The sequence below is a fragment of the Eumetopias jubatus genome, unplaced genomic scaffold, assembly GCF_037043125.1.
Source record: "Eumetopias jubatus isolate StellerSeaLion01/CBP00866 unplaced genomic scaffold, mEumJub1_p1.0 scaffold_3, whole genome shotgun sequence".
NCBI classification, from domain to species: domain Eukaryota; kingdom Metazoa; phylum Chordata; class Mammalia; order Carnivora; family Otariidae; genus Eumetopias; species Eumetopias jubatus.
The window spans coordinates 62,202,244-62,217,169 of record NW_028274809.1 but is presented as its reverse complement, the minus strand read 5'-3'; the positions used below and the strand labels follow the sequence as shown (position 1 = coordinate 62,217,169).

Here is a 14,926-nt window from a genome sequence, read left to right as displayed (position 1 = left end):
AGGGGGTTGAGAAAGGAAGAAACAGTGAGATTATGCTACAAAAGTTCAGGTAAGATTGGCAGTTCCCTTTGATTCAGTAGTTAGGAGGTCATCCTTTGATAACTATATCAGGAGCAATTTAAATCACATATATAGTTGTACTTCATTTCCGATGTAATTAAATTTGTTACAGATAATTTATATTAAAGGTATATATAAAAGCCTTCAATATATTAAGAATGTAGGAGAAGGTGCCTGGGTGGCTCAGTTGGTTAAACGTCTGCCTTTGGCTTAGGTCATGATCCCAGGGTCCTGGGATTGAGCCCTGTATCGGGCTCCCTCCTCCTCGAGGAGTCTGTTTCTTCCTCTCCTTCTGCCCCTCCCTTGCACTCCTGCTCGCTCTCTCTCTCTCTCTCTCTCTCTCTCATTTTCAAATAAATAAATAAGTAAATCTTAGAAAAAAAAGAATGTAGGAGAGTTTTACTTCTCACAGTACTTCATAAATGGGGGTTGTTATAAATAACTAACATAATTTATATGACAATTCATTAATTTTGAATCAGTAACTGCCTAAGATTTAATAGATATACTGATAAAATTAGAAGGTTGAAAAATGAGGTAAAATTTTTATTTTTGGTAACCTCTTAAATTGGTGTATTTTCTTGGTTATAGAATAATGTCTTTTTTTAAAGAAGACAAACTTTTAGTGAATCAGTGTTTATTTTATTTGGTTATTTTGGTTTATTTTATAATTATTACTCATAATAGGTGTGATACTGGAGTATCTGAACTCAGATGCTATCTTTACAAAGGCTCTAATGCTGTTGTAATAAATAATACTCTGAAAAAAGGTGGGTTTTTCTTTTTTTTCCCTTTTGGGCTTTGTTTCCTTTGAGTGGTGGTGATGATGATATTGACAAGGCCTTGAAGCTAATTATATAGCAGACAGCTAAAGATTAAGACGAATTTATTTGAATCTCACTATGCTTCTCACATTCTCTTTTCTCAATTTATTTTGGATTTTGCATTAAGTTTCATAATAAAGACCAAACAGTTTATAAACACTTAATGGTGATCCATTCCCAACTACCTCACCTATGGACAAACTTGGCATCACTTTCATAACAGTAACTCATAGAGAACAAAATACAAATAGGAAGGAAACCTTTAGACAGTTACAACAATGTGCAACCTCAGTGTCTCTACCTCTGGGATAATAATGGAAAATTCCTGAGTTGTACGGAATCTGCCAGAACTTGTTTGTCTTTTTATCTTTATTCACATGTATGCCCAAGTTTAGAAAAGAATTATCTAAATTAATAAAAAATTAACAAGGAAAAATAATTGACATTCTTTTTCTGCAAATCATAGAAAGTATAGAATTTTTTTTCTTTAAACAGGTTAAAATAGCATTCATTTATTTACTCACTGTGTCTGTATGTCAAAGTGTAGGAGTGGTATGACTGGCTTCTCTACTCAGAGTCTCACAAGGCTAAAATCAAGGTGACAGCCATAATTATCTGGAGCTTACAGTCTCCCAGGCTCATGTGGTTGTGGGAGAGTAGACATGAATTTTAATACTAGTGCCAAGCAGTTACATTTGAGATTTCCTTATGTTTGATATATGGAATTGTTATTTGAAATATTCTCTTATGGATATACTCTAAAAGTACATGTAAAGATGATTTATAGAGTGGCATAACTGATTGTTTAATTAAAGAAACATAAATTTATAAATTTACAGAGTAGTGATGTAGGAGACCAAACATGTATTCTGTCAATGCTATTGTTTGTTATAGCATTTTTGGAGGTCCAAAGAATGCTTTGAGCATCTCTAGCACATCTTTGTTTGTTTCTTCTTCAGTACAAATTTTTGTCCTTTGAGGATGGATTTAGTTTTTTTTTAATTTAAATTCAATTAGCCAACATATAGTACATCATTAGTTTCAGATGTAGAATTCAGTAATTCATCAGTTGCATATAACACCTAGTGCTCATCACATCATGTGCCCTCCTTAATGCCCATCACCCAGTCACCCCATTCCTCCGCCCAACTCCCCTCCAGCAATTCTCAGTTTGTTTCCTATAGTTAAGAGTCTCTCATGATCCCTTTCTGATTTCATCCCATTCAATTTTCCCTCCCTTCCCCTATGATCCTCTGCATGTTTCTTATATTTTACATATGAGTGAAACCGTATGATAATTGTCTGTCTCTGATTGACTTATTTCGCTTAGCGTAATATGCTGTAGTTCCATTCATGTTGTTGCAGATGGCAAGATTTCATTCTTTTTGATGGCTGAGTAATATTCCATTTTGCGTGTGTGTGTGTGTGTGTGTGTGTGTGTGTGTGTGTGGTGTATGTGTGTGTATCTCTTTCACATCTTCTTTATCCATTCATCTGTCAGTGGACATCTGGGCTCTTTCCATAGTTTGGCTATTGTGGACATTGCTGCTATAAACATTGGGGTGCAGGTGCCCCTTTGGATCACTACATTTGTATCTTTGGGGTAAATAACTAGTAGTGCAATTGCTGGGTCATAGGGTAGCTCTACTTTTAACTTCTTGAGGAACCTCCATACTGTTTTCCAGAGTGGCTGCACCAGCTTGCATTCCCACCAACAGTGTAAGAGGGTTCCTCTTTCTCCACATCCTTGCCAACATTTGTTGTTTCCTGACTTGTTAATTTTAGCCATTCTGACTGGTGTGAGGTGGTATCTCATTGTGGTTTTGATTTGTATTTCCCTGATGCCAAGTGGATGTGGAACATTTTTTTCATGTGTCTGTTGGCTATTTGTATGTCTTCTTTGGAGAAATGTCTGTTCATGTCTTCTGTCCATTTCTTGACTGGATTGTTTGTCTTTTGGGTGTTGAGTTTGATAAGTTCTTTATAGATCTTGAATAAAAGATGGATTTAATTTTTAAAACCTTTTCATTTTGGGGCTGCCTGGGTGGCTCAGTTGGTTAAGCATCTCCCTTTGGCTCGGGTCATGATCCCAGGTCCTGGGATCAAGTCCCACATTGGGTTCCCTGCTCAACAGGGAGCCTGCTTCTCCCTCTCCCTCTGTTTGCTGCTCCCCCTGCTTGTTCTTTCTCTCTCTCACTGTCAAATAAATAAATAAAATCTTCGAAAAAAAATTAACTTGTTAAAAAAAATAAAACCTTTTTGTTTTGAAGAAATCTCAAACTTACTGAAATGTTTCAAGGATAGTATGAAGAACTTCCTAGACCATTTCAGAATAAGTTGCTTTACCTTGGAATACTTGAATATGTATTTCCTAGATCACAAAACAGCTTTTAAAATAAGGAAATTAACATTTTTATTTGAGTCTGATAAAATCTTTAGATCCTAAATTTTCACAGTTGTCCCAGTAATGTTTCTTATAACAAAAAAATCCAGTACAGAATCACTCATTGCATTTGGTTGTTGTGTCTCTTTGGTTTCCTTCAACTGGAATTGGTTTCTCCATTTTCTTGACCTTGTCACTTTTGAAGAACACGGCAGTAACACTATAGAATGTCCCTCAAGTTGGGCTTGTCTTTTTGCCCTTATGTTTAGATTCAGGTTAGGCATTGTTGCAGGAATACAAGGAAGTGTTGCTAATTTTCTTTTGATTGCATCCCCATCAGGTATCACATGATTTTAGTTTGTTTCATTTGGGGATTAATTTTGATCATTTCATTAAGCGGGTGTCTGCCAGACTTCTTCACTGTCAAGTATCCTTTTTTTCCCTTTGTGATTAATATGTAATTTATGGAGAGATACTTTGAGATGCAGCAATATCCTGTTTCTCACCAACTTTCATTTTATTCATTTATTTCTGTCAGCTTGGACTTATGGATTCCTATTTTATTTTATGGGTTGTAATCTCAATCCTTGCTATTCATTTTGATGCTCAAATTGTTCTAAATTTGACCTATGGGACTCCCTTCCAGCTGGTTTCTGTGTTCTTTTGATGTATCCCCATCATTCTTTGAGCATTTTCTTTTTTTCTGGGGCAAGAAGATAGCCCAGGTTCATCTTGTATTTGGAATTAGCCATTTCTCCAAGGAGTTCTGTTTATTTTTTATTTAGAAACCACAATTCATGTGCTCATTCTAAGGGATATAACTATTTTCAGTCACTCATAGTGGACAGAACTAGGAAAAGGGGTGTGTGTGTGTGTGTGTGTGTGTGTGTGTGTGTGTGTGTGTGTGTGTTGGGGAGTTGGAAGGAGCAGGAAGAGAGGTATTAAAAACTGTGAGTTCACCCTGATAATTCCAATTCCAGTCCAACATTGGAGTAGTCATTCTTGTTTTCTCTCCTTCCATACTTGTAACTCTGCTCTCACAGTGAGAAACTTGGCAACCATAATCCTCAGAAGATACTAGTTTTTAAATCATCACCCTTGTATGTAATCAATTTTTTGTAAGCCCTCTTGTGTTAGGCCATTGGATCATGGCACCTGGTGCTCAGCCGCTGTCTCCAACCCCCCGCCCCTAGGCCCTTCAGGAAGGGAAGAGAGGTCAGGAGTAGATTTGATTTTTTTGAAATGGCCATAGTCAGTTGAGAGTTAAGTTTGATGAATAAGGTGAGTGATCAACCTGGATAAAAATACTTTGGCTCAAAAATAAGAGTTGTAGTTATAAATAAAGTGAATTTTCTTAAGTAGATCCTAAATTATACTTAAAGTAAATATTAGAAAAGCAGTGTCAAAAATCTTTTCAACACTACTGGCAAAAATATATAACTTCTCATGGTAAGGCAGACCACAGTGCTTGACTTTATATCTGTTAATGATTATCTCCACTAATTGGATGGGAATGGATGTGAATAATCTAAAAATTACTATTAGCATTCTTCTAATCCTATATTCTGTATCCTTGAATCATTTCAGATTAATGAAAGAATTTTTAGTTTTCCCATATAAATGACTTCTTAGAATCTCCGTGTAATACTATGCTTTGACTCTTATAGTATATCGATATAATAAATAGTCACTAGAAGACTGCTATAATATGCTCTATCCATTATGGTTTTTTACATTTTTTTATTTTTTAATTTTTAAAGTTTTTATTTAAATTCCAGTTAGTTAACATCCAGTATACTATTAGTTTCAGGTATCCATTATGTTTTTAATGTCCTTTGTATCACAGGCTATGATAAATCCCTTTTTGAGTTTTTTTTTTTTTTTTTTAAAGATTCCATTTATTTGACAGAGAACGATAGCAGGAACACAAGCAGGGGGAATGGGAGAGGGAGAAGCAGGTTTCCCGCCGAGCAGGGAGCCTGATATGGGACTCGATCCCAGGACCCTGGGATCATGACCTGAGCCAAAGGCAGATGCTTAATGACTGAGCCACCCAGGCCCCACCCCCGCCCCGCCTCTTTGGAGTTTTAAGTAAAAAGTTTGTCTCTTTTGATGAGCTAACATATAACTTATATTTTAACATTTTTCTTTTTCTTCTTCCTCCTCCCCTCTTGTTTTAGATAACTATTTTAACCTTTCTTTGCTGAGGGTAAAATTTTTTCTGCTCACTAGTATTGTTAGCATCCCCAAATCTAGGGAAGCCTATAATCCAAAGGAATGTTTATTGCTTAGGTTTGGAATATAGTTTTGTTCTCTATGTCCTATTTGAGACTCTATATTTTTTTACTTAAAATAAACTAAACTTGGAATATTTCTTAGTAGAAATTGGGAAATCACTGGCTTCTGCTCATTCTCTTTTAGGAAAGACCTTAATGTAACAGTAAATATGACTATTCTTTTAGATTCTGTTTATATCTAAACATCCTAGCTTCTTCTAGTAACCAGTTTGCTGTTATTTGTGCCTGGGGTTAAATTGTGGGTTCCTTGCTAAAAAGACTTTTCTTACTCTTGCTGCCAACTGACATACTAAGGAAATTGTGTTGTTGGAAATCCAAATTTTCTCCTTTATTACACTTTAAAAAAAATGTTTTATTTATTTGACAGGGAGAGACACAGCAAGAGAAGGAACACAAGCAGGGGGAGCGGGAGAGGGAGAAGCAGGCTTCACGCCGAGCAGGGGGCCTGATGCGGGGCTCGATCCTGGGACCCTGAGATCATGACCTGAGCCGAAGGCAGATGCTTAACGACTCAGCCGCCCAATTATTTCACATTTTAAAGTAAATCTTGGCTTTTATGTTTACCTGTTTAACCCAGTGATCTTCAAACCATTTTAAAACAGTGGAGGGGCACCCGGGTGGTTTAATTGGTTAAGTGTCTAACTCTTGGTTTTGGCTCAGGTCATGATCTCATGGGTCATGGGATCAAGACCCACATCGGGCTACCTGCTCAGAGGGGAGTCTACTTGAAGATTCTCTCAATTTGTCCTCAACTGTGTGCCAGGAGCTTTTCATACAGTATACACTCCTGAAATATAATAAGTCTTAAACATGTCTGATACTTACCACTTTATTTCTGTTTAATCTAGGCGACAAAAGGCTAGAGAGAGGCAGCAGAAATTGCTTGCAGAGTTTGCTTCACGACAGAAAAGCTTCATGGAAACTGCAATGGATGTTGGTAAGTTAAAATTTATTAATTTAGAGCTCTTATAATGACACGTATTATTTAGTTCAATTTTTCACCAGTTTTCAACATTACAGACAGATGATATCTAGTCTTTATTTAAACAACAGAGTGATGGAGGATCAGACTGTTATAGGCAGTTTATTTTTTTAAATTTTTTAAATTTTTTAAAAGATTTTATTTATTTATTTGACAGACACAGCGAGAGAAGGAACACAAGTGGGGGGCGGGGTGCGGGGGAGGGAGAAGCAGGCTTCTCGCAGAGCAGGGAACCCGATGCAGGGCTCAATCCCAGGACCCTGGGACCATGACCTGAGCCGAAGGCAGATGCTTAATGACTGAGCCACCCAGGCACCCTGTTATAGGCAGTTTATTCTGTAGTTGCATAGTTGTAATTATTAGAAAGTTCTTTCTGATGGTAGCAATACGATATCCTCTATTTTCCTCTCTCAGATTGTCCTTTAGATTTGTGAGGTTCACCAACATGTATTTACTTATTCTGATTTTTCCTGTGAAATTACCCTAAGATTTTTAAAATAGCTTTTGAATACTTTTAGTGCCTCCTCCTTCTGCTACCCCTGCAGTAGTTCTTAAGATCAGTTTTGCACTTCTCACTTCTATTAGGATTAGCGTTAGCATTTATACAGCAAGAGGGGATGCCATTTTCCTGTACGATAGTAGATTGCTATGAGGAATTTTTTACAAACCTTGGAAGAATAGCTTAAATTTCAGTTAATCTCAGTCTTCAGTTAACCAGGATACTCCCTTTCCTGACTACCTCTTGCATTCCAGGGATTTTTTTTCTTTATTTTTTTGACTTTTAGACAGAAATGCTGAAAAAAAGTGCATTTAGTTAAAGTGTATACATATATGTGCATTCAAACATGCATACACTCTTTCACAACTTAATCTCAGAAATGACATAGTATTTCTGTACAAAAGTACATTCTCATGCACTTTTGTGCACATAATCACACATAATCAACATCCAGAAGAGATGTGGGGAGGGGGTTAGTCCAGATATAATATAATGTTCTTCTGAACCATCAACAGGTGAGTTTATGTTCAGGACATAACTTTGATGTAAAGAATACTGTTTATAAGATTAATTTAGTATCAGTTGACTTTCTCATATGAAAGATGAGGATTTAGTTCATTGACACTACTTTTCCTTTTTCCATCTCTTCTTTTCCTTTCTAGGAATCCATAATTAATATTTTTTGTTTTTTTTACATATCAAATATAATTATAATGTGTATTAATTGTTCTCCTTGTGGCCAGTTCCTTCATACCCCTTCATATAAGTGAATTAATAAGCACCCCTATTTTTCCTTTTATTTTTCCTTTCCTCATCTCTACGTTTTGCCTTTATCAGTTATTTACTTTTAAATTGTTAGGGTTGCTAACATTTTCTTTTGTAGTCACAATGAAGTGTTCCATCCAAAGGTTGACTGTAAATCTTGAGAAATAATATGACTTAAAAATTTTTTCTTAAATTTTTATTTATTTTTAAAAAAATTCGAGAGAACATGAGCAGGGGGAGGGACAGAGGGGGAGAGAGAAGCAGACCCCCTGCTAAGCAGGGAGCCTGACTTGGGCTCCATCCCAGGACCTTGGGATCATGACTTGAGCCAAAGGCAGATGCTTAACTGATTGAGCCACCCAGGCACCCACAGAAATAATATGACTTTTGGAATGTTGTTGAGTACAGGACTAAAAGTAGTGTGCTAGGATTCATTTACTTTTTTTTTTTTTTTTTGAGTCCAGTGGCCTGACTCCCAGACTACTTTAAGGAGATTGTGTATAGAGTATACATAGCCCTATTTCTTACAGTTTCTCAATTGCTAAAACCATACCGCCCTTTATACATTTCTACTTGGGCCATTACTTCGTTATATTGTCTTTTGTTTTTCCTAAAGTTTTCATCTGTTATTTTTTCTTAACTCATGTTCCTTTATGCTATCTCTGTTATTCTGCCTACTCAATCATACTGTCCTTTGCATTTAATTCTGTTCCAGTCTCATCCAGTTGCTCTGAAGGCATGCTATACAGCCATTACCTTTGGATTTTCTGGGGTTTCCTGCATCTTATATCATCTCTCTTTTTTGGGGGGGGGTCTTGTTTTATTGGCATTCAGCCACAAGCGTATTCCTACTAATGCTTGTAGATGGAACTCTAGTTTGCTCTCATGCTTGATTTTTCGTTTGGATGAGTGTATAATTCCAGGTTGATACACATTCTTTCTCACAAATGTTAAAGCAATATTCCCTTGTCTTTTACTATTCATTTGATAAGAAGTCTGGTGGTAGTTTGATTCTTCTTCCTTTGTAGGTGAGCTCTCCCCCAACCTCCCTGCCCCAACACTTTTAGATCCTTAGAGGTCTGGAATTTTTTTTTAAGATTTTAAAGTATATTTATTTTATTTTATTTTAATTATATTATATTATATTATATTATATTATATTATATTATATTATATTATATTATATTATATTATGTTATATTGTATTTATTATATTATTTTAGGCTTCACGCCCAGTATGTGGTTTGAACTCATAACACTGAGATCAGGAGTCACATACTCTACCAACTGAGCCAGCCAGGTGCCCCAAGAGATCTGAAATTTGATGATTTGTATCTAGGTGGATCTTTTTTCATTTTCCTTAGTACTTAATGGGACTTTTCAGTCTGAAGATTTGTGTCTCTGAAGCTCTGAGAAAAAAAATCCTATGATTTTTTTATTGATAACTAGTCATCCTCCAAGATGACCCTCAAATGATCCATGCCTCCTGGTATTTATGTCCTATGTAGTCTTCTCTTACATTGCACCAGAATTGGTGTGCATGACCCCTGGAATATTGCAGAAGTAGTACTATGTCATTTCTAAGATTATGTTGTGGAAGACATTGTGGCTTCTGTCTTGATTGTTTTTTCTCTCTCTTGGATTACTCATTCTGGAAGAAAGCCAGTTGCCATGTTGTGACCACCCCTGTGGAGAGGCCTATCTGGAGAGAGACTGAGGCCTCTGGCCAACAGTCATGTTAGTGAGCTTGGATGTGAAACTTCCACCTCCAGTTAAGCCTTCAGATGGGTTGTTAGCTTGACAGCAATCTCATAAGAGATCCAGAACCAGAACCATTCAGCTAAGCTGTTCCTAGGTGCCTGACCCTCAATAACTGTGTGAGATAACAACTTTCCTCATATTTTCTTTATTCTCTTTTTATGGGACTCTTACTGGTTGGATGTTGAGACTCCTGGATTGATATTTTAGTCTTTTATATTTTTTATCTTTTATATATGTTCTTTTTACTTTGCATGCTTAGAGATGTCCTCTCTTCAGTATCTTGTTCTTATGTGGTCTATAGAATTTTTTTCAAATCTTTCTGAATTTGTTAGAGTACACATGTGTGCTTGCTCTCTCTCAATTATGTTTTACCTTTTGAATCACTTTTAAAATTTATGTTGGTCTTTCATGTTGCCTGTTTTCCTCATTTGCCTAATGATCCTTGATTGGCCTGGAAAGATGTTCTGGGTAGCTAATTTGTTTTACTCTACTGAGGTGTAAATAGGTTTGATCTTAGTAATTGTCTGCAGTCTGTGTATAAGGGTGAGGCACATTGACTGTTAGACTTAGATTTCAGTGGGAGGATAGCAGACTGTTCAGCTTAGGCCCCCAGATGTTAACACTCACCTAGAAACCCCACTGCTCTCAAAGCTGTTTGTTCAGTTTCTTTGGGGGATGATCTTTTGTTTTCCTCCCTGAGGTAAATGCCCACCCACCTGAATGCTCTGTTCAATCAAGGTTGGGAAGGGAATTGGGATGCTGAGTAGTGAAGTTCTGTATATAATCTTTAAATACTTACTCTTTTTTTAAGTCTCTCCTATCCTCTATCTCACTGGCTGATTCTGAGCCCAGAGTTGACATTCTAATGGACAGATCATTTCTTCATTTTCTGTAACTTTCTCATAATACATAAGTGGTTGTAGCTTTAATGGCTTTCATTCATCTGTTTGCATGTCTCCATCTCCTCTAATTTTTCAGAAATTTAATTGACATCTTGTACTTGTGAGTTGGTTAAACTGTCTTCTACAACTCCATCACTTTTGTGTATTCTTTTTTTTTAAGGATTTTATTTATTTACTTTAGAGAGAGAGAGTGAGAGTGTGACAAGTGAGGGGAGGGGCAGAGGGAGCGGGAGACAGAATCTCAAGCAGACTCCCTGCTGAGTACGGAGGCCGACAAGTGGCTCGATTTCACCACCCCGAGATGATGACCTGGGCTGAAATCAAGAGTGGGTTGCTTAACTGACTGTGCCACCTAGGCATCCCCCTTTTTGTGTGTTCTTGTGGGAATATTTCTTGATGTGTTTCTCTACTTTTATTTCAGTGTTTTTTTTTAAAAGGAATGAGAGACAAGTATTCAGTCTGCAATCTTGAATTAGATAGTTACTAATATTTATTATTTTAATGTATAGAGTTAAAATTTCTGTTATAAAAGCATTAAATTTTTATTATAGGGACTTAGAAAATACATATAATCAAAAATAAGAAAATAATACTATATTTTTACTTCTAGATTTCCTAATTTGGGCTTTATCCTTATTAAAAAGGATGATCTTTACATTTGTATCGGCTTCTTATTCCCTGACATATCTTTTTCTGCTTTGGGTATGATTTTATCATAAATTAGACTCTTTTTTAATACTCTCCATTTCCTTGGAATCACGCACAACTGTGAACTTTGTTATCTTTCAGGTTGGACCGATCTACTTGTGACGTTAGAATGCATATAATGCATAGTTCTGTGTATCTTGGCTGTTGCATATATGTTTAAAAACATTTTATGAAGTATTGTAGTTTTGAATTATGCTGTGTAACTTGTGAAATTCTTACTCTCTCAATTAAGCAGAAACTACTTGAATTCCTTTTCATTGAAATTAGAAAGCAGATCTCATGGATAGAATACTTTTTATACTGCTTGCTCTGAATATAAATATGTCAATTTTGGGGATGGTGTTAGGTCTATCATGTTTTTTAAATTTTTATTTAAATTCTAGTTAGTTAACATACAGTGTAATATTAGTTTCAGGTGTATAGTTTAATGCTTTCAACACTTAAATACAACACTGTGCTCATCACAAGTACACTCCTTAATCCCCATCACCTATTTGACCCATTCCCCACCTACCTCCCCTCTGGTAACCATCAGTTTGTTCTCTATAGTTAAGAGTCTGTTCTTGGCTTGCATCTCCCTCTCTTTTTTTCCCCTTTGCTCATTTGTTTTGTTTCTTAAATTCCACATATGAGTGAAACCATATGGTATTTCTCTTTCTCTAACTTAATTTTGCTTAAAATAATACTATCTAGTCCCATCCATGTCATTGCAAATGGCAAGATTTCGTTCTTTTTTATGGCTGAGTAATATTCCATTATATGTGTGTGTGTGTGTGTGTGTGTGTGTGTGTGTGTGTGTGTGTGTGTATACACACCACATCTATCTTCTTTATCCATTCATCAGTTGATGGACATGGGCTGTTTCCATAATTTGGCTATCGTAGATAATGCTGCTGTAAATATGTATCCCTTTGAGTTAATATTTTTGTATTCTTCGTGGAGATACCTAGTAGTGTAATTGCTGGGTCACAGGGTAGTTCTATTTTTATCTTTTTGAGGAACCTCCCTACTGTTTACCAGAGTGGCTGCACCAGTTTGCATTCCCACCAATGGTACAAAAGGATTCCCCTTTCTCTGCATCCTTGCCAACATTTGTTGTTTCCTGACTTGTTAATTTTAGCCATTCTGAGGTGGTATCTCATTGTCAGTTTGACTTGCATTTCCCTGATGATGAGTGAGTGATGTTGAGCATCTTTTCATGTGTCTGTTGTCATCTGGATGTCTTCTTTGGGAGAATGTCTATGTATGTCTTCTGCCTGTTTTTTATTTTATTTATTTTTTATTATGTTAATCACCATACATTACATCATTATTTTTTTTTTAAAGATTTTATTTATTTATTCATGAGAGACAGAGAGAGTGAGAGAGAGAGGCAGAGGGAGAAGCAGACTTCCCGCGGAGCAGGGAGCCTGATGCGGGACTCGATCCCAGGAACCTGGGATCATGACCTGAGCCGAAGGCAGACGCTTAACCATCTGAGCCACCCAGGCACCACATCATTAGTTTTTGATGTAGTGTTCCATGATTCATTGTTTGTGCGTAACACCCAGTGCTCCATGCAGAACGTGCCCTCTTTAAAAGAATACCCATCACCAGGCTAACCGATCCTCCCACCCCCCTCTCCTCTGGAACCCTCAGTTTGTTTCTCAGAGTCCATAGTCTCTCATGGTTCGTCTCCCCCTCCGATTTTCCCCCCCTTCATTTTTCTCTTCTTGCTATCTTCTTCTTCTTCTTCTTTTTTTTTTTTTAACATATAATGTATTATTTGTTTCAGAGGTACAGGTCTGTGATACAACAGTCTTACATAATTCACAGCGCTCTTCTGCCTGTTTTTTAATTGAATTATTTGTTTTTTGGTTATTGAGTGGTATAAGTTCTTTATATATTTTGGATACTGACCCTTTATCAGATATGTCATTTGCAAATATCTTTTCCCATTCTGTAGGTTGTCTTTTAGTTTTGTTTCCTTCACTATGCAGAAGCTTTTTATTTTGATGTAGTCCCAATAGTTTTATTTTTGCTTTTGTTTCCCTTGCCTCAGGACACATACCTAGTAAGAAGTTGCTACAGCCAATGCCAAAGGCCAGTGCTATGGCCTATGTTCTCCTCTAGGATTTTAAAAGTTTTATGTCTCACATTTAGGTCTTTAATCCATTTTGAATTTATTTTTGTGTATGGTATAAGAAAGTGGTCCAGTTTCATTCTTGCATGTTGCTGTCTAGTTTTCCCAACACCATTTGTTGAAGAGACCATCTTTTTTCCTTGTGTATTCTTTCCTGCTTTGTTGGAGATTAATTGACCATATAGTTATGGGTGTAGGTCTGACATTTTATGTCAGTCATCTCTGATGTGGTGTGCTTCAAAAATCATAACCCATAACTAAAAGTTTTGTTTTGGTTATTTGTTCTATAAATAAGGCACACACTTCTACCAAGCTAAAACATTTTTTAAGAGCATAATAATGTGCATAATACATCATATAAAACTATATGAAAGCAAAGGTAATCATCTCTTCCTATCTTCCTTTTAACCTCACCCCTCTGGGATAAACTATTGTAAACAGGCTTTCTTGCTTCATATGAATACATGTTTTTTCTGAAATAAAGTTATACTGTACATAAGGCTGTGTACTTTGCTTCCTTTTTTTTAAAAAACTTAATATATCATGAATATCCCTGAAAATTATATATAGTATATATAGATCTCTTTTTATCCCAGATTTCATTATGCACACATGTGTGTGCACATGCATGCAGTGTTACATGAATGGGATTAATATACACGCTTTTAATTTGTGTTTTTTTTTCTTTTTCTTCCATGACCTGTGATTACAACTTGGTTTGTGTATTCTGTTTTTCTCTATATTCGTATAATCATATACAAACATACTATTATTATATGTTCATTTAATCTTCTCCCTTTCTTCCTCCTTCCGCCTCTTCTGCTTTCTTCCTTCCTTGTTTTGGTCATTGTTTACTTTACCAGATGAGATCACCCTTCCCTGCTTTGTACCTCAGTAACACTTCTAAGTCTTTACCAGTAGTTCTGATTCAGCAGTTCTCAACCCTGGTGCACATTAGAATCATGATAGCCTCCTTAAGGTAATATCTGTGCGTAGGCTCCACTACAGACTAGTTAAAGAAGAGTCTTTGGGAATGGGGTTCAGGCATAGCAATCTTTTGAGAGTTAGCAGCTGATTCTAAAGTGCAGCCAAAGTTGAGAACCACTACTCTAATTTAGTGTTTCTTTTCTTTATTTGGGGACAGGTAGGAAAAGCCCATAATAGTCCATAAAGAAGTAATTTACTCAGCCATGTCTTTATTATTGGACATTCACTTTATTTTCAGGGTTATTTATTTATTTATTTTTTTATTCTGCTGTAACTAATAGTGCTGCAGTGAACAGTCAACCTACGTTTCTGAAATTGGAATATCACTGTATGTATCTACTTTTTGATAGCCACTAGGTGGAGATAAGTGTTTATATATGGTTTTAATACATATTAACCAAAATTTATAAAGATCTAGTTATAGTGATGTAAATGTGACATTTAACTCATATTTTTCTATGTGTTGCCAGTTAAAAGTACTAAAAGTACAATAGTTCTTTCTCTTAGAATTTTTGGGTTTAAGAATTTGACATTATCTTACAAAGCTAAATTTAGTTTCATCATATGATCCAGCCATCATGCTGTTAGGTACTTGCCCAGTTGATGTAAAAATATAGGTCCACACAAGAATCTGCA

General features: G+C 36.1%; 1 protein-coding gene across 2 annotated transcripts in view; it reads left to right on the top strand.

Annotated features, from left to right (window-relative positions):
• The window catches only part of UBR3 (ubiquitin protein ligase E3 component n-recognin 3), a 223,962-nt gene that overhangs the window by 101,135 nt on the left and 107,901 nt on the right, over positions 1–14,926 (top strand). For both annotated transcript variants that reach the window (XM_088021641.1, XM_088021642.1), the window contains exon 24: positions 6,413–6,501. In XM_088021641.1, coding sequence (XP_087877767.1) covers positions 6,413–6,501 — 89 coding nt within the window. The remainder of the gene's footprint in view (positions 1–6,412; positions 6,502–14,926) is intronic.